Below are 21,031 nucleotides of genomic sequence, written 5' to 3' on the forward strand. Positions count from 1 at the left end.
GCCCTGAAAAGAGTTCGCTTGGCTATTATAGTCAGAGGTATCTGTTGAAGAACAGGAAGTTCAGAGGCGCTGCGTTGAAGTGTAAAAACAATGTTGCTCACATTTCCAGTAGGAGGAATTCTGCGTTACCAGGGTTACAAGGCCATAGGCCGAGTTCATCCAAGGGGCGAGCTCAGCCCGTACCAGATATAGTGTGGATCTTATTGGTATACTTTCTCGAATTCTTTAATAAAGACCCTGGAAATTAGCAGGGCTAGCGTATACTAATCAGCCAAAATCAACCTTTGGTTCTCGCAAGAAGTTGGCCGGCAAATTTTAATCTACTGAGGAAGTTTAGAACTTGCTAAGGGTGAGTAACTTCATCATTGTGCGATCTATACTCTGGATCTTACAATGGCTACCAACCATTACAGGCAGATTGGTACATCAAGCCTTACATAATAAGTAAAATTACTGTTAAAACTAAACGTTCATTCCTAAGCACCAACGAGACTATCTTGCCATGCTACAAGTAACGCCTTCTGGGTTAATGGGCTCAATCCATCTTGCAAAGGGTCTAATTTTAGACTTAGAATATTTTGAATATGAGAAAACGAAAATAAAGAAACAGGCATAATCAATCCTGATCATCAGAAACCAATTCAGTCACTGATGGAAGTACATAAACAACGCCGCCTTGCTCCTCAGAACAGAGCCTGTTATTAGGAGATACCCTCCAGTGTCCAAGGTGACTGAAGTTACCTTTGAAAGAATGATATAAGCCAACTAAGTGGACATCACACAACCCATGTTTTTCATCCAGGAATATTGTGAGCTCCGATCGGATGTTGGGTTGTATAACAAACTGCAGTTTATCAGGATATACTCGCGGGTCTTTAAGTTCTGTAAGAAGCGCGTTCCATTCCCGGAGGCTGTATTCATCCCCAAAAAAGATGTTCTCACTCGCGCCATTCCGACACGCCTTCACAATATATTCGTCCTTGGTGACTTTTTCAGCTTCGCAGTCATTGATTAACTGGTATAACTCAGCAGATCCCGGCAGTATTGTAGGAACAATGTGTTCTTGGAGAGTCTTTGCTTGTTGAAGTGTAAGGATTTCATGTTTATGAACGAGGTCATCGAGCTCATGCAGAATAATACCCAGGATGCGTTTGTCCGCCAACAAGAAGATCTCCCGCATATCGTTTATGCTGCACAAGGCCAGATGTCTAAGTATATCACTGTCCATAGACCGGAGCTCATCCTGGTAGAGATCCAAAGCAGCTTGGTGAACTTGCTCCAAGACTTGACCGTCCGAACTGGCAGTTGCAGCGCACAGTCGGTACCCAGTGAACGAGGTCCAGTCTGGGACAAGACAAAGATTAGCCGGCGTGATGACCCTGACATGCGTGCCGGTCCATGCTTCAAGCCACGCAAGCATTGGATCCGCGTCAGAAGGTTGGTGTCTATTCCGGACAAAATGTAGAGGGACATTGGGCTCGAACATACTGCGAAATGTAGCAGCAAGGACGTCAGGACTTAGCACCTTTATGCCTGGCACGTTTGTGGTTTTCGAAGCCAGGGAACGGGCCATCTGGAAAGTGGATACCATCATCATGGAGATAAAGCGGGCGTTGATTTCGCAGATATGAAACGACAGGCCCAGTTCCTTGTGTACGGAGAGAAGGATGTCGGGCCTCCAATGTCCTGCACGAGCCCGGAATAGCGGCAAGTGACCTTCCTTGGTGATTTTATGCAACCACTATATCCTGGCATTAGTTGTCTTCGAGAAAATGGAATACTATAACGTACATTGATCAGATCCTCCTCTTGACACATGAGCGGCATAAGAGCTGCTAAGCTCTTACTACTGTCACTTGGCCCTCCCCATCTCTCTATGATACTGGTTATGGCTAGGGCCAGAGCCTGGTGGAATTCTTCCAACTCCTTGGTCAGGTTCTCCGGGACTAAAACTGGGTGAGGGCAAACTTTTTCTTCCCACACTGGTCGCTCATGTCGAGTGAGTGTAACAAGGTTCGTCCAAGGACAGTCTAACCCATGCAGTATATTATTGGCGCGCATTTCATTCATTATCACAGGCCGCCCTGCGTGGATTGATGCAGGAAGGGATATCTGTTTCCATTCATAGGACTTGGCGTATTCCATGATTGTGCAGGTTAAGCATTGATAAGTTCACACCCAGGACGATTGACTAAACATGCTAGCAAATTACTTATAATATTATTAATGGTTACATCTGGATAACCAAAACGTAGATTGCGACGTTACATTCCTGGTATGAAATATTCTTGGTGACGCGTAGAAATCCGGTTGACGTAATCTAATGGCCGTAAACGGGTGCTGAAGGAATACTTATGATTTATTATGCCAGAGGCCTGTGTCTTCAAGTAACGATGGTCCAACTTGAGAGAAATAATTCAAAGTTGTCGCTGTCAGGATCAGTTCAATGGCAAATCATGCTAATGAAGGACGGAAACCGTCTTTTGTCTCCATTCCGATAATCGACTACTCGCTCGCTCTGTCACCAGCTACTAAGACCCTTTTTTTAGCACAGCTCAAAGAAGCCCTGGTGATGGTAGGGTTTTTCTATCTTAAAAACACACCGATCCCTACAGAGGTGAAGGAAGCGTTTGTGAAGAAGTCAATACAGTTATGCAACCTACCTCTGGAGAAAAAGCTAGAGATCGACATGATCAACAGCAGGCATTTCCTAGGTTACTCACGACTAGGTGCTGAAAAGACCGCTCAAAGAATGGACCATCGAGAGTTATTTCATGTAAACGTCTTACTCAAACATTGTTCATAGAGATGGGGCTGACTAATATTAGTTTCTAACACCACTCCCAGCACCGGCCCCAGATGAACCAGTTTGGCGTAATGCTCAAGGACCAAATCAGGTACTTCATTCCGCCTTCGACATAAATAAATTGCGTGCTAACACCAGTGTTTTCAGTGGCCGGATGAAATGGCCGTTCCTGGTTTCCGCAAATCGTTAGAACAATATCTCAACTGTGTCGGCACCTTAGCAGATGCAATGAAGATTCTGGTCGCTGAATCATTGGATTTGCATCCGAATGCCTTCCTAAAACTCTTCGATGTGTCACCACGCAATAAAGTGTCTATTGTGAAATATGCCCCTCCGGTGGCATCTGCTACGAATAACAACACTTTTCAAGGCGTTGGGTCGCACAAAGACGGCGGGTTTCTCACCTATCTCCTACAAGCAACACCGCATGCTGGACTTGAAGCTCAAAACAAGTGTGGTGATTGGGTTCCTGTGCCTTCAATACCGGACACTTTGGTAGTAAATGTTGGCCGCTCACTAGAATATATGACAAGTGGGGTATGTACGGCTACCACTCATAGGGTTAAATTGCGGTCAGAGTGCTTTACAGATGCAAACGGGCACTTCCTAGGCCCGCGTTTTTCTTTTCCTGTCTTTCAGACATTCAGATTGGATCTGGATCACGAGGACATGTTATTGAAGCTACCGGGCCACATCCTTGATTTGGTCAAGGACCAGCAAGTCAAGTCAGATGCGGAGGCATTCTTCTCGCAGTACCATAAGGAGAGCCCTGGATATGGCATCTTCAAATCTCTTTTGGCAAGTCACCCAGACGTGGGCCAGAGGTGGTACCCGGATATATTAGCTGAAGTTTTGAAAGGGCAAAGGGAGTTTTCAGCATAACACAATTGGCGGTTACCTCGGCGCTTGACAAGCGGGGGATTTTATACCAAAACCGTTTTGTCATATATTATGAGTTCTGACTACACTTGATTCGCGTATCGGGCGAAGTAGCATGATCAGATTCACATCAAGGGAATGAAGAAAGGTATTCACATAGCACACTTTGCTTACTGATAGCATAATAGTCGCGCATCCGTTGCTTTGACCCTCTTTCAGCCGACGAGATACCTGAAACAGCGTATTCCAATACAATTACCTTGCCCGATGCCGCCCTCGATGACCTTTGGGAGAATCTGAAAATAATATGTTTTGATGCGCGGCAGTGCGATATCTATGTGTTCATTGACGAAGAGTCCTCTCTGTAAGGGCCTCATAACTGTATTATTCGGCATTAATAATTTTACTAGAGAGAGATTTGGCATATCAGCAGACTTAGTATTAGACTCGCCATATTATATGTGAGGTAGTAGGGAATAGATATCCCTTACTATATTTTATTATATTAAAGAAACCTAAGAATATAATATAAGGGCTCCTTTAGTCTAAACTAGATAACAGCACCTGATTATTTAAGGAGTATTTTATAAATATCTATAGTATACCGCTGCTAGTTCTTTTTTCTTTTTCTTTATACAGAGCCAGACAGTTGCCGGATCGACTGCCTCTTTTTAAAGCAGTTATCTCCCTTTGTTAATGCGCTAACGTGACTGAGTTGTCTCCAATTGAGTTGCTGCATCGTTATAAAAAATGATGAACGTAGTTGTGTAGCCGTTTGTCTTCCATACAGTCGATGATCACCTGACGCCCGGTCCCACCTGCCGCCCGATTTCACCACCAACTACGATACCAAACATGAAGCCAACCACCGCCGGACTCGCAATTCTAGTGCTTAGAATAGTTCTACACGGATCCTCTGAAACACTCAGTTCTACCTCTAGCTCTGGGCATCCGCCCAGAATCAGGGATAACCCCCGCCCACCGCGACTGCTAGCCGCACGCGTCACGACGCGTCGCCGCGATGGCAAGCACCAAGAACCAACCAGGTGGCCCTTTACAAGCCATGCTGCTGGAGACAACTACTGCAGCCTCTTCAAGGGCTGCTGAGGGCCAGAAGATATTTAGCCCTATAGCAGCCTTTCTTGATGAACACCGAAGCCAGACAGGCCTCGCGCCTCACCAGCAAAACGCACTCAAGGCGCTTGGTGACGACCTAGCTAATCTAGCACAACAACACTTCAACGCCTATATTAGCGGTGTTCCCTTCACCTTGACTGCACCTGCCCCTGCCCCTGCATCTTTACCCCCTTCACCCCCTCTATCTCGTCCCCCCTCTCAGGTTACAGGTCAGGTGGCACTGTTCTAGGGGTAAGACGCCGCGCTAGCTAATCACCTGACTAATATTACGGCTTCCGACGCTAATTGTACTAAGTATTAATTACCCGGCACCTGAGGATTACGCGTGCTTAACTTTAATAATTTAAGGTATTTAGCTGCTTTTAAACTACTTTCTAAGCAGTTATTTTCTATTTTTTGTTATTTATCTGATATATCTTTGCTCGACGTTCTATTAGCTCTAATTCCTTCTCCTTATTTTAAAGCTGTTTTGCCTGGTTTTGAAGCTGCTTTTTATATATTTCTTCCTCTTTATTGTTAAGACACGGCCAACCGCGGGAGCCTGACAGCCTATCAAGTCCACTACTAACAGGAAGAGCCCTGACCACGCTAACAAGAACTAATTAGAAGAAGGAACCTTTATCGCACTGCTAAGATATTTAGTATACAGGATAGTATATAAATAGTAGGGTTAAGAATAGATAATATATTAAACTATCTACCACTAATATACTAAATAGTATATTATAAAAGATATTTAAGGACGCTTATTATTACTATATCTAGTCTTACTTATTCTTTGTAATTAATATAAATTATTATTTTAGAGTTATATTTAAAATAGTAATATACTTGTATAAACTACTCTATAAGTATTTTATATATAAGATACTTGGCCTTACTTACTTTAACTAAGCTTAACCCTAACTATAACTAGTCTTTATACTAGTTAAATATAAAGTTATTAGGAAAAAGAATTAAGTAAGTTAAGTTAAGTACTATAAGCTTATAAGAAGTTACTAGGGTAAGAAAGAAGCCAGAGGTTAGTTTTTCTATAATATATTAATCACTAGTTAACGCGAGTGTTTAAGTTAACTTAAAAACTAAAATAATATCTTAACCTACTAGTTAAGCTAATAAGCTAGCGGCTTAGCTTACCTTAGCTAGTAAGAATATTATATTCTAATAATAGCTTGCTAGGCTAGCTAATAATATAAGGATTATACAGGAATAAATAAATAGTTAATCTAAGAATATTAACTCCCTAACTAACTAACTTAAAAAAAGGGTTAATATTCTTACTAGTACTAGTACTAATAGCAAGATTAAGCAGCTCTAGGAGTATATTAATATACTTAAGAATTATTTTAAAATAAAGACTATTAAAGTCAAGACTCCTGAACTATTTAATAATAAATAATCTAAACTCTAGTATTTTCTTACTTAGATATAAACCTTTATTAATATTAATATAAACAAGCTAGCTAACAAATCTAATAAGGTTATATTTATATTAACCTATCTCTCTAGAAAGGTATATAAATAATTTGAACCTTATATTAAGGAATAGCAGGAAACTAACTATAAGAATCTAGCTAAAGATACTAAGAAAATCTTTAAGGGCTATAGTATTTTTAAGGAACAACTTACCTAAGTCTTCAGAGATATTAATAAAACTAGAAATATAAAATAAAGAATTAATAAGCTATGATAAGCTAGCAGGGATATTAGCTAGCTTATCTTAGAATTTTAGTAAGTTATATCTTACTTAATATAAGAAGACAACATATTTATATTTTATTTTAAGAAAGCCTTAGATTATAATATTTAAGAGAAGCTAGCCTTTTTACTAAGGCTAGAGATATTAATAGGAATATATAACCTAGTATCTTATATTAGAAACTAGCTTAGGGAGCTAAAGGAATAATATAATTACTAAGATAGGGAAGGATGATACTACTACTTAAAAGAAAATAAGAGTTATAGAAGCTACTATGCTAATAAGGCCTAGAAAATCTTTAATAAAGGAGACCCTTATAAACCTTAACTAATAGAACTTAATATAATACTTTCTAAAGAGAAAAAAGAATAATACTAGAAAGAGAATTTATACTTTACTTATAGTAAATTAGGCTATAAAGTAGTAAACTACTCTTAAAAAAAAAGCAGGGCTAGAAAAACTATAAAGGTTCTAGATAAAGGAAATAATTAAATACTATTATAGAGCTAATAATACTTAACGTGATAAGAGAAGTTATCCTTATTAAAGAAATCCTAAAAGTAAGGGATAAGCTACCTTTAACTTATAAAGAAGCTGCAAGGATTACCTAGGAAATAAAAAAACTAATTAGGTATATATTATACCAAGCTAGGGAGCTAAGGATAAGGGGATACCTAAGTAATTTATTCTTAAACTAAAGTAAATAAAATAGGTAAGCCCTTAATACTATAACTAATATAGAGCTAGAAGCCTATATACATGTCTAGGCTAGAAAATATAATACTAGTTATAATAATAAGGCCTGTAAGCTTATATATAAATATTATATAAAAGAATATTAGCTTTAATAAGTTTTATAAAATAACTAAGTTAAGAGGTTAGATAGGACTATTAAAAATAAATCTATTACTAAGCTAGTTTAAAAAAGGGAGCACAGCAAATTCCTAGCTATTACTTAGGATTTTAACTTTTTTAATAAATAATTTAGTACTTAAGTAAAAGGCCCTAGTCCTAGCAGGGAGGAACTTATTAAGATACTTAAAACCTTAATTAAAAACCTTATTTAGGAAGGATTTAAAGATCTTTTTAGATTATTAGGTAATAAGAGAAGGCCTAATTTTATAAAATAAAATTACTAAAAATATAGGAGAACTAAGATTAAGTAAGAATAATAATAACTCTAATAATAAATTATATTCTAATATTATTATATCTGGCTAATATACTAGGACAGGACTAATAAAGATTAGGTAGTATATAAATAGTTTTATAATAAATATTTATAATTTTATAAAGCTTATAAACAGGATAACTAAGATTATTATAATAACTTAAGAGAAACTAGTAAGAAGTAAAAAAGCCTACTTAACTATAAATATTATTATTATTAATAGTATAACTATAAGTACTATATTAGGTACCTAGAGCATAACTAATAATTATAAATTACCTATTATAAATAAAAATATCTAGTATTATAGCACGATAATCTAAAAAACCTAGTAAAGTATAGCCTAGTCACGCCTAGATATATAAAAAATAATATAAAGTATTTATATTATTATATAAATTACACGTATAAAGGGTATAAGAGATACCTAGACTATATATTTAAAATATAGCTTTACTATTATAAAATATTATATTTTTATTATAATATAAGAAAAAAGGAGGCAGGACTAGTACTAATACTATTATAATATAATAAGGCGCCTAACTAGGAACTAGAGTCCCTAGAAGATAATAAACTAGCCTTACCAGGATTCTTAGTAATAATATAATAAAAATAATACCTTAAATTATTAATCTAGGTTAATAAATAGCTAGTAAATACTATAATTAACTTAAGAATAACTAGTAATTTTATAAATCTTAAATTTATAAACTTTCATAAATTACTAAGTATAAGAAAGGAAGTTCCCATGCTAATTAATAGATTAAATAGTAAGAACCTAGGAACTCTTAAACTAATAACTAAATTAGTACTACTACTTATAATAGTATATAAAAAATATTATAAACTAAGTTTTAATATAACCCCTTTAAGCAAGTATAATATAGTATTAGGGATCCTATAGCTCGAGGATTATAACCTAAATATTAATTAAAGTAAAAAAATACTTATAAATATAAAGGAAGGTATTAATTAGGGCTAGCAGCTAGTAATATACTTAGAATAAGAATAAGTAAGTAGTTAAATAACTTATAAAAAGGTTAATACCTAGAAATAATTATACTACCCTAGAAAAGAGAAGTCTAGTTATTTCTATTATAGTAGTAACAAAGTAATTATTAGAAAAAATATAATTAATAAATATTCCTAGTTAGGCTACTAGTAAAATAGGATAATATTATAAAATTATTAAAAATAAAGAAAAAGATAGGAAAGAGGTTTAGTAGCTAGTAGTAGTTATAAATAATTTTAAGACATTTTTAGGAAACCTAAGAACCTAGCTCTACTACTATACAGGCCCTATAACTATATTATATTTATTTAAAAAGGAAAAGTATTAAACTACTAATAAATAATCCCACTAAATAATAAATATAATAGGTTATTAAAAGAATATATTAATACTAAAGAACTTATTAAGATTATCCAGAAATTAAAATCTCTAATAAAACACGGGGTCCTATTTATCCTAAAAAAGAGAGGAAAAAAGTAACTTTATATTAATTACTAATTATTTAATAATATAATAATTAAGGATTAGTACTTATTACTTTTAATTAATAATATCTAAAACTAATTACGCGGAGTAAAATAATTCACGAAACTTAATATAACTAACGCGTATTACTATATTAGGATTAAGAAAAGAAAAAAATAGAAAACTATCTTTAAAATAAAATAAGGTTTTTATAAATACTAGGTTATGTTATTCAAGCTAACTAACACACTAGTATTATTCTAGTAATATATTAAAAAAGTATTATAAAAGGTTCTACCAAGGTATATATATATATATATATTAATAATATTATTATTTATTTAGAGATCTTTAAGTAATATATACTAGATATATAAGAAATACTAGCAGGGCTATAAAAAGTAAACCTTAAATATAAGCTTAAAAAGTATAAATTCTATATTAAAGAAACAGAGTTCTTAGGGTACTAGGTTACTAAAAATAGTATCTAGGTAGAAATATAAAAAATCAAAGTAATTTAAGAATAGCCTATATCTAAGAATTTTAAGGAATTATAATAGTTTATTAGTTTACTAAACTATTACTAATATTATATTAGGGGATATACCTATAATATAAAACCCCTGTTTAAATTATTAAAGAAAAATATCTTATATAAATAAATAAATAAGTAATAATAAGCTTTTAAAAGAACTAAAAAAAAGCTAACTAATCTACTAGTTTAGAAATAATATAATCCTGCTCTACTTATAATAGTAGAAATAAATATATTAGATTATATTTTAGGAGCTATTATAACTTAAACTAGAATTAATAATAAAAAAAGACTAGTAGCTTTTTAGTTAAGAAAGTTTATATTACTAGAAATAAATTATAATATTTATAATAAAGAATTACTAGTTATTATAATAATATTTAAATATTAAAAAATTTACTTAGAAAATATAAAGTATTAAGTTATAATTAGGTCTAATTATAAGAATCTAACTTATTTTATAATAACTAAAGAGTTAATAAAGAGATAAGCTAGATAGGCTAAACTACTATTATAATTTAATTATAAGATAATATATTATAAAAGAATTAAGAACATTTAAGTAGACGCCCTTAGTTAAAGACTAGATTATAAAAATAAAATAAAAAATCTAAAACTAGTAATCCTATAAGTTAATAAAGATAGAATACTTAGAAATAATCTTATAATCCTAGCTATAATAATAGAAGTTAGTAGACTAGAAATCCTAGATAAGATTAAAAAAGTCTTAAAAAATAATAAGCTTATATAATAAATCCTAGAAGTATTAAATAACAGGATTAAATATTAAGATAGTATAATTTAAATTAAAGGATTAATTTATATCTTACCTATACTAATTAATAAGATTATTTTATTATATTATAATAGTCTAATAAAAGGATATTTTAGTATTAATAAAATATGCGAAAAGATTATAAGAAACTATTATATTATAAATATAAGGAAAAAAATTAAAAAATTATTAGTAAATATAAAAGCTATATTAGGAATAAACCCGCGAGGCATGCTTTATATAAGAAATTATAGAACCTAAAAGTACTAATAAAACTATAAAAATAGATTATAATTAATTTTATAGGTCCTTTACTAGCTATAATATTAAAAAAGAACTATCTTATAATTATTATAGACTAACTCACGAAATATATCTACCTAGTACTAATAATAATAATTATAACTATAAGGGATATAGGTTACTTGTTTATTAATATTATTATTATAAATTATAGTACGCTAAAATATATTATATTAGATAAAAATAAACTATTTACTATAAAATTCTAGAAATTAGTTATAGACTAAATAGGAATTAAGTTATAAATAATTATTATATACTAATTATAATCTAATAAATAAATAGAAAGGGTAAACTAAACTATTAAATAATACTTATAATATTATATAAATTATATATAGGATAACTAGGAAGATAACTTACTAATAGCCTAGTTCGCGTATAATAATTTAGTTTATAATATAACTAGTATAATACTTTTTAAAACTAATTATAAATATTACCTAAGTATATATAAGGAACTATTATAAAAAAAACTAATAGCTAAGAAAGCTAATCTTTTTATAAATAAATTAAAAATAATCTAAGCCTAACTATTAAGAGACTTAGAATTTATTAATATATAAATAGTAACTTATTATAATAAAAAAAGATCTAAGGAACTAGATTTAAAAGAAGGGGGGAAAGTCTTCCTCTTATAATAAAATATTAAAATAAAATAACTAAGTATAAAGCTAGACCACGTCCGCTTAAGACTATTTAAAATTAAGAAATAACTAGGACTAGTTAATTATTAACTAAAGCTACTAACTTTAATAAAATATATATACCTAGTTTTTTATATCTTATTATTAAAACTAGTACTTGTTAACACTAAACTCGCTAAATATATAAAAATTAAAGAAATAAATAAAGTAGAATATAAAGTTAAAAAAATTCTAGACTACAAGCAAGTTAGCGGCAAGACTTAATACCTAGTAAAGTAAAAAAGATATAATACCTTTAAAAATACCTAGGAACCTATTAAGAACCTAATAGGTTACTAGAAGAAGGTTTAGGAATACTACTAGGTGTTAAGAACCCAGCCAGGCGGTCTACGCGGCACAATAGTACGGACTAGTAATATTACAACAAGATAATAGTATCCCAGGATATTATTATTAGGGAAGGAATATTATTAGCTATAAAAAATTATATTATTATAATATTTAGGCCTTTAATATATTAGCTATCTTTAGTATTAGAATAGACCTAGTAATACTAACAGGCACGGATAAATACTAAATATTATATAATAAAGCTTACCTAGCAGGATGCTTATAAAAAAATATTATATATATATATTATAATAAAGGACTAAGAAAATAATATACTAGGATAGTACCTAGGTACCTGGTTAAAAACTATAAAGATAGTATACTAGAATAGTATACTAGTAAAGGATATTTAAGGATACTTATTACTACTATATCTAGTCTTACTTATTTTTTATAATTAATATATATTATTATCTTAAAGTTACTTTTAAAATAGTAATATACTCGTATAAACTACTTTATAAGTATTTTATATATAAGATACTTAACCTTACTTATTTTAACTAAGCTTAATCCTAACTATAACTAGTCTTTATACTAGTTAGATATAAAGCTATTTAGAAAAGGATTAAGTAAGTTAAGTTAAATATTATAAGCTTATAAGAGGTTACTAGGGTTAGGAAGACGCAGAGAGGTCTGTGCTTCCGTAACACTAGGGATCTTAAAAGTAAAAAAGTCTATGTTTTACTAGAATATTAGGGACCTAATTATTTAAGTTAGACTAGTTTAATCTAATATTATAGCTAGCTAAATAATTATAGCCTTATACTTATTAGCTAGGTGCTCGAGTTTAGAATAATTCTTAGTAATTAAAAGATCCTTCTTATTTAACTAATCTATTATTACTATATTATAATCTAATATCTTGGTACTATAATCTTTAAGGAATTTCTATTATTTCTAAAGGCAAAGAATCTTTAATATTATTTCTTATTTTTTTTTAATTATATTCTAACTAGATATATTAAGTCTCTTCTAACTTAGAAGCAAGCCTTGCCTTATCCTAGTTAAGATTATTTTATTTCTTATTATTATAAAATTATTTCTTATATTTCTAATTATAACAAGTACACGACGCGCAGTTCTAGTTTTTTAAATTTATAATATAAAAAGAATTATAAGTAAAATAATAGCTGCAAGATTATTTAATAGGGGAACTTTTAGAAGTAATTATATTAGCTATTAATAATATTCTTAGTAGTAATTATACTTACGAGGTATAATAATCTATCTTAGGAAGAAAAAAGAAGGGGAACTAGAACTCACGGGTATATAGGGAATTTATAATACTTATACTTTCTAGGATAAAAAGTAAGAAGAGGGGGAGATAATATTAAGAACCTAGCTAAGGCGGTCTACTTAGTAGAATAATATAAACTAGTAATATTATAATAAAATAATAATATCCTAGGATATTATTATTAGGAGAGAAATATTATTAGTTATAGAAGGTTACGCTATTATAATATTTAGGCCCTTAATATATTAATTATTTTTAGTATTAGGATAAACCTAATAATACTAATAAGCACGGGTAGATACTAATTATTATATAATAGAGTTTACCTGGCGAGACGCCTATAAAAAAAAGTTATGTGCGTATATTATAGTAAAGAACTAAGGAATAGTATACTAGGATAGTACTTAGGTACCTAGTTAAAGATTATAAAAATAGTATACTAGAATAATATACTAGTAAAAAATATTTAAGGACGCTTATTATTATTATATCTAGTCTTACTTATTCTTTATAATTAATTATAATTATTATCTTAGAGTTACTTTTAAAATAGTAATATACTTATATAAACTATTTTATAAGTTTTTTATATATAAGATACTTAGCCTTGCTTATTTTAATTAAGTTTAACCCTAATCCTAACTAGTCTTTATACTAGTTAGATATAAAGCTATTTAGAGAAATAATTAAGTAAGACAAGTTAAGTATTACAAGCTTATAAGAGGTTACCAGGGTTAGGAAGAAGCCAGAGGTTAGTTCTTCTATAATAGTAATTTAATAAGATAATTAGTAAATTAACTAAGGATATAAAAAATCTTAAACTAATTTAGCTTTATATATTTTATAAATTATTATTTTATAAAACTTGATAGTAACTCTATAAATAGCTAGAAATAATATATAAATAATAAAACCTTATAAATATAGTTATTAAGCTTTAACCTCTAATCCGCGCTAGTATTAATAATAGTTTATAAAAATTAAATAATAGTAGTTCTAGCCCTGTAAGAAAGTAGAATAGTAATTATAAATATAGTAATTTTTATTTTTTAAGAAAGTATTTATAAGGGCTACCTAGTAATCCTGCTAGGAACTAAGGTTTATAAAATAAATATTTTAAATTACTTACTAACTAGGTAGGATCCTATAAAGGAAGGTTTAGGAATTAAAATACTTATTATAAATATTATAAAAATAGGTACTAGATAAGGGATTACCCTATATAAAAAAAGTTAATTTTTTATATAAGAAGACCTTATTATTTATACTTATATAAAAGATTAAAAGTCTAAGAAAACCTTAAGTATTTATTTTTACTAAGCTCCTTTACTAGAGATAGCTATAGTAAGTCCTTTATAAGAATATTTTAATATTTTTTTTATTAAGTATTTTTATCAAGCTCTTTTACTAGAGATAACTATAATTAATATTTTAGTAAGGAAACCTAAGGTCTTACTTACTAGTACTGAATTATTTATAAAGTAGAAATAGCTTCCTGCCTTAGTTAAGCTTAGTAATAATATTATTTATATTATATAAGTATTAGTAAATAGTAGTAATATAGTAAATATTATATTTATAATACTAGTAAAGTAAGCAGGCTAGATAATATTACTATAATAAATTTATATATTAATAATAAATAACTAGGAACTCTAGAATAAAAAAGTAATAAAAACTAAAATAAAGCTTAAAAAGTTTTATAAAATTTAGAAAGTTTTTTATAAGCTAGTGTTATGGAAGAACAGACCTCTCTACATCTTCCTAACCCTAGTAACCTCTTGTAAGCTTATAACACTTAACTTATCTTACTTAATCCTTTCTCTAGATAACTTTATATCTAACTAATATAAGGACTAGTTATAATTAGGGTTAAGCTTAGTTAAAGTAAGTAAGACTAAGTACCCTATATATAAAATACTTATAGAGTAGTTTATATGAGTATATTACTATTTTTAAAGGTAACTCTAAATAATAATAGATTATTAATTATAAAGAATAAGTAAGACTAGATATAGTAGTAATAAGTATTCTGAAATATCTTTTATATTATATATTATCTTATATACTTTTTTAAGGTATACTAAGTAGTATACTTAATAAGGATACCTTCTTATCTACTATTTCCTTACTAGTTCCTGGTTTGCTAGATAATATACGTATATAACTTTTTTTATAAGTATATTACTAGGTAACTTTTATTATATAATAGTTAGTATCTGTTTATACCTGTTAATATTACTAGGTCTATTCTAATATTAAAGGTAATTAATATATTAAGAGCCTAAATATTATAATAGCGTAATCTTCTATAATTAATAATATTTCTCCCTTAATAATAGTATCCTAGGATACTATTATCTTGTTATAATATTACTAGTCTATATTATTCTACCGCGTAGACCGCCTTGGCTAGGTTCTTAATACTATCTCCCCTACTTCTTGCTTTTCGTCCCGGAAAGCATAAGTATTATAGATTCCCCGCACACCCGTAAGTTTTTAATTCCTCTTTTTCTTCTTTTCTTAAGATAGCTTATTATACTTTTTAAGTATAACTATCTTACTAACTATATTACCTAGTCTAAGAGTATTACTTAAAATAGTCTTCTTATTCTAAACTCTTATAAATACTACTCTACCTATAGTATCGCGTGTATTATAGACTTAAAGAGCTGGAACTATATATTATATACTTATTATAATTAAAAATATAAGAAGTAATTTTATAGTAAAAAATAATAGTCTAACTTAAAACATGATAAGGAGTAAATAAAATATAAAATAGCTAAGGCTAAAGAGGCCTCTGCTTATCTATTCGCGAAGCTATTTTATCTTTAAAAATAATAAAAGTTCCTAAAAGAGCATGGTATTAAAATATTAGATTATAATATAGTAGTAATAAATTAGTTAAATAAGGAGGATCCTCTAATTATTAAGGATTACTCTAAACTTAAGTACCTAGTTAATAAGTATAAGGTTATAACTACTTAGCTAGCTATAATATTAGACTAAACTAGTCTAACTTAAATAATTAGGTCCCTAATATTCTAGTAGAATATAAACTTTTTTACTTTTAAGATCCCTAATAGTACTTCTAAACCTTTTTCTAGTAACCTATTAGGTTCTTAATAAGTTCCTAGGTATTTTTAAAAGTATTATAATTTTTTTACTTTACTAGGTATCAGGTTTTACTGCTAACTTGCTTGTGGTTTAGAATCTTTTTAACTTTATATTCTACCTTATTTATTTCTTTAACTTTTATATATTTAGCGAGTTTAATATTAATAGATACTAGTTCTAATAATAAGATATAAAAAACTAGGTATATATATTTTATAAAAGCTAGTAGCTTTAGTTAATAATTAACTAGTCCTAGTTATTTTTTAATTTTAAATAATCCTAAGCAGACGTGGTCTAGCTTTATACTTAGCTATTTTATTTTAATATTTTATTATAGGAAGAAGACCTTCCCCCCCTCTTCTAGATCTAGTTCCTTAGATCTTTTTTTATTATAATAGGTTACTATCTATATATTAATAAATTTTAAGTTTCTTAATAGTTAGGCTTAGATTATCTTTAATTTATTATAAAGAGGTTAGCTTTTTTAGTTATTAGTTCTTTTTATAATAGTTCCCTGTATATACTTAGGTAATACCTGTAATTAGTCTTAAATAGTGTTATACTAGTTATACTATAAACTAAATTATTATATACGAACTAGGCTATTAGTAGGTTATCCTCCTAGTTATCCTATATATAGTTTATATAATATTATAAGTACTACTTAATAATTTAGTTTACTTTCTCTATTTATTTATTAGATTATAGTTAGTATATAGTAATTATTTATAGTTTAATCCCTATTTAGTCTATAACTAATTTCTAGAATTTTATAGTAAATAGTTTGTTTCTATCTAATATAATATATTTTAGCATGCTATAATTTATAATAATAATATTAATAAATAGGCGACCTATATTCTTTATAATTATAATTATTATTATTAGTACTAGGTAAATATATTTTATAAGTTTATCTATAATAACTATAAGATAGTCCCTTTCTAATACTATAGTTAGTAAAGGACTTATAAAGTTAATTATAATCTATTCTTATAATTTTATTAGTACTTCCAGGTTTTATAATTTCTTATATAGAGTATGCCTCGCAGGCTTATACCTAATATAGATTTTATATTTACTAATATATTTTTTAACCTTTTTCCTTATATTTTTGATGTAATAGTTTCTTGTAATTTTTTTATATAATTTATTAATTCTAAAATATCCTTCTATTAGACCGTTATAATATAATATAATAATCTTATTAATTAGTATAGGTAGGATATAGATTAGTCCCTTAATTTAGATTATACTGTCTCAATATTTAATCCTGTTATTTAATCCTTTTAAGATTTATTATACAAGCTTATTATTTTTTAAGGTTTTTTTAATCTTGTCTAGGACTTCTAGTCTGCTAACTTCTATTATTATAATTAAGATTATAAGGTTATTTCTAAGTATCTTATCTTTATTTATTTATAGGATTACTAGTTTTAGATTTCTTTTCTTATTTTTATAGTCTAGTCTCTAGCTAAGGGTATTTACTTATATGTTTTTAGTTCCTTTATAATATATTATTTTATAGTTAAACTATAATAGTAGTTTAGCTTATCTAGCTTATCTTCTTATTAACTCTTTAATTATTATAAAGTAAGTTAGATTCTTATAATCTAACCTAACTATAACTTAGTATCTTATACTTTTTAAGTAGATTTTCTAATATTTAAATACTACTATAATAGCTAGTAATTTTTTATTATAAATATTATAATTTATTTCTAGTAGTATAAACTTTCTTAAGTAAAAAGCTACTAATCTTTTCTTATTATTAGTTCTAGTTTAAGTTATTACTACCCTTAAAATATAGTCTAATATATTTATTTCTACTATTATAAGTAGGGCAGGATTATATTATTTCTAAACTAATAAGTTAGTTAACTTTTTTTTAACTTTCTTTAAAGTCTATTATTACTTATTTATTTATTTATATAAAATATCTTTCTTTAATAGTTTAAACAGGGGTTTTATATTATAAGCATATCCCCTAATATAATATTAGTAATAGTTTAGTAGACTAATAAACTATTATAGTTTTTTAAGGTTCTTAGGCGTAGGCTATTCTTAAATTACTTTAACTTTTAATACTTTTACCTATATATTATTTTTAGTAATCTAGTACCCTAAAAACTCTGTTTCTTTAATATAGAACTTGTATTTCTTAAGTTTATACTTAAGGTTTACTTTTTATAGCTTAGCTAGTATCTCTTATATATCTAGTATATATTACTTAAAAGTTTCTAAATAAATAATAATATTATTAATATATATACATATATATCTTAGTAGAACCTTTTATAGTACTTTTTTAATATATTATTAGAATAATACTAGTGTGTTAGTTAGCTTACATAGCATAACCTAGTATTTATAAAAACCTTATACTATTCTAAAAATAATCTTTTATTCTTTTCCTTCCTTAATCCTAATATAATAATACATGTTAGTTATATTAAGTTTTATAAACTACTTTACTCCGCGTAGCCTATTTTAGATATTATTAATTAAGGGTAAGAGGTACTAATCCTTAATTATTATATTATTAAGTAGTTAGTAATTAATATAAAGTCTCTCTTTTTCTTTTTTTTTTAAAATAAATAAGACCCCGTGTCTTATTAGTAACTTTAACTTTCGGATAATCCTAATAGGTTCTTTAGTATTAATATATTCTTTTAGCAACCTATTATATTTATTATTTAATAAGATTATTTATTATTAGTCTAGTACTTTTCCTTCCTAAATAAGTATAATATAATTATAGGGCCCGTATAGTAGTAATACTAGGTTCTTAAGTTTCTTAAAAATATCTTAAAATTAATTATACTCTTTTAGGACTTTCTAGAGTAGTTTAGTATTACTTATAATTACTATAAGCTACTAAGCCTCTTCCCTATCTCTTTCTTTATTTTTAATAATTTTATAATATTATTTTGTTTTACTAGTAGCCTAACTAGGAATATTTATTAATTATACTTACTCTAATAATTACTTTATTATTATAATAATAAAAATAACTAGACTTTTTTCTTCTAGGGTTATATAATTACTTTTAAGTATTAACCTTTTTATAAGTTATTTAACTACCTGCTTAACTTTATTCTAAATATATTACTAGCTACTAGCCCTAACTAGTGCCTTCTTTTTTATTTATAAATATTTCTTTTTTTATTAAAGTATCTTCTTACTCTAATTAATATTTAGGTTATAATTCTTAAGCTACAGGCCCTAATACTATATTATACTTGCCTAAAGAAATTATATTAAAACTTAGTTTATAGTATTTCCTATATATTATTATAAGTAGTAGTACTAATTTAATTATTAGTTTAAGAGTTCCTAAGTTCTTATTATTTAATCTATTAATTAGCGTGGGTATTTTCTTCCTTATACTTAGTAATTTATAAAAGTTTATAAATTTAGGGTTTATAAAATTACTAGTTATTCCTAAGTTAATTATAGTATTTACTAGCTATTTATTAACCTAAATTAATATTTTAAGGTATTATTCTTATTATATTACTACTAAGAATCCTGGCAAGGCTAGTTTATTATTTTCTAGGGATTCTAGTTCCTAGTTAAGTACTTTACTATATTATAATAGTATTAGTACTAGTCCTACCTCTTTTTTTCTTATATTATAGTAAAGACATGGTATTTTATAATAATAAAGCTATGTTTTAAACACATAATCCGGGTATCTCCTATAACCCTTATATATATAGTTTATATAATAGTATAAATACTTTATATTATTTTTTATATATCTAGGCGCGACTAGGCTATACTCTGCCAGGTTTTTTAAAATATTATGCTATAATACTAGATACTTTTATTTATAATAAGTAACTTATAACTATTAGTTATACTTTAGGTACTTAATATAGTACTTGTAGTTATATTATTTATAATAGTAGTATTTATAGTTAAGTAAGCTTCTTTACTTCTTACTAGTTTTCCTTAGGTTATTATAATAGTCTTCGTTATCTCGCCTGCAGGCTTTATAAAATTATAAGTATTTATTATAAAACTATTTATATACTACCTAATCCTTATTAGTCCTGTCCTAGTATATTAGCTAGATATAATAATATTAAGACGCGATTTATTACTAGAGTTATTATTATTTTTATTTAATTTTAGTTCTCCTGTATTTTTAGTAATTCTATTTTATAAAGTTAGGCCTTTTTTTATTACCTAGTAATTTAAAAAGATCCTTAAATCCTTTTTAAATAAGGTTTTTAATTAGGGTTTTAGGTATCTTAATAGGTTCCTCCCTACTAGGATTAGGGCCTTCTACTTAAGTACTAAATTATTTATTAAGAGAGTTAAAATCTTATATAATAGCTAGGAATTTACTATGCTCCCTTTCTTAAGCTAGTTTAGTAATAGATTTATTTTTATAAGTCTTATTTAACCTCTTAACTTAGTTATTTTATAAAATTTATTAGAGTTAATATTTTTTTATATAATACTTATATATAAGCTTATAGGCCTTGCTATTATAACTAGTATTATATTTTCTAGTCTAGATATATATATAGGCTTCTAGCTTTATATTAGTTATAATATTAAGGGCTTATTTATTTTATTTACTCTAGTTTAGGAGTAAGTTACTTAGGTATTCCCTTATCCTTAACTTCCTAGCTTAGTATAATATATACCTAACTAGTTTTTCTATTTCTTAAATAATTCCTGTAGCTTTTTTATAGGTTAAAAGCATGTTTATACTTTCTATATACTTTACTTTTTCTAGGGATATAGTAAAAGGGTCTTTTTCTCTAGTTATATTAAGTATTATTAGCTTTATAATAGTGTTTAGTTATTTTCTTTATCTAGAACTTTTATAATT

The 21,031-nt window shown here is 27.9% G+C and overlaps 2 protein-coding genes across 2 annotated transcripts; one reads left to right on the forward strand and one right to left on the reverse strand.

Annotated features, from left to right (window-relative positions):
* Nucleotides 1-542: 542 nt before the first annotated feature.
* BJY04DRAFT_226183 (uncharacterized protein) lies at nucleotides 543-2,070 on the reverse strand (the record flags this gene model as incomplete). Its single annotated transcript, XM_073718367.1, has 2 exons — nucleotides 543-1,741; nucleotides 1,792-2,070. The coding sequence occupies 2 exons, from the start codon at nucleotides 2,068-2,070 to the stop codon at nucleotides 617-619; spliced, it is 1,404 nt and encodes a 467-aa protein (XP_073564113.1). The 3' UTR covers nucleotides 543-616.
* A 376-nt stretch (nucleotides 2,071-2,446) lies between these two features.
* BJY04DRAFT_226185 (isopenicillin N synthase family dioxygenase) lies at nucleotides 2,447-3,688 on the forward strand (the record flags this gene model as incomplete). Its single annotated transcript, XM_073718368.1, has 3 exons — nucleotides 2,447-2,776; nucleotides 2,829-2,897; nucleotides 2,954-3,688. 3 exons carry the CDS (start codon nucleotides 2,447-2,449, stop codon nucleotides 3,686-3,688), a joined length of 1,134 nt encoding a protein of 377 aa, XP_073564114.1.
* Nucleotides 3,689-21,031: the final 17,343 nt, after the last annotated feature.

The sequence above is a fragment of the Aspergillus karnatakaensis genome, assembly GCF_047715665.1.
Source record: "Aspergillus karnatakaensis strain CBS 102800 unplaced genomic scaffold BJY04scaffold_119, whole genome shotgun sequence".
Classification (NCBI taxonomy): Eukaryota; Fungi; Ascomycota; class Eurotiomycetes; order Eurotiales; family Aspergillaceae; genus Aspergillus; species Aspergillus karnatakaensis.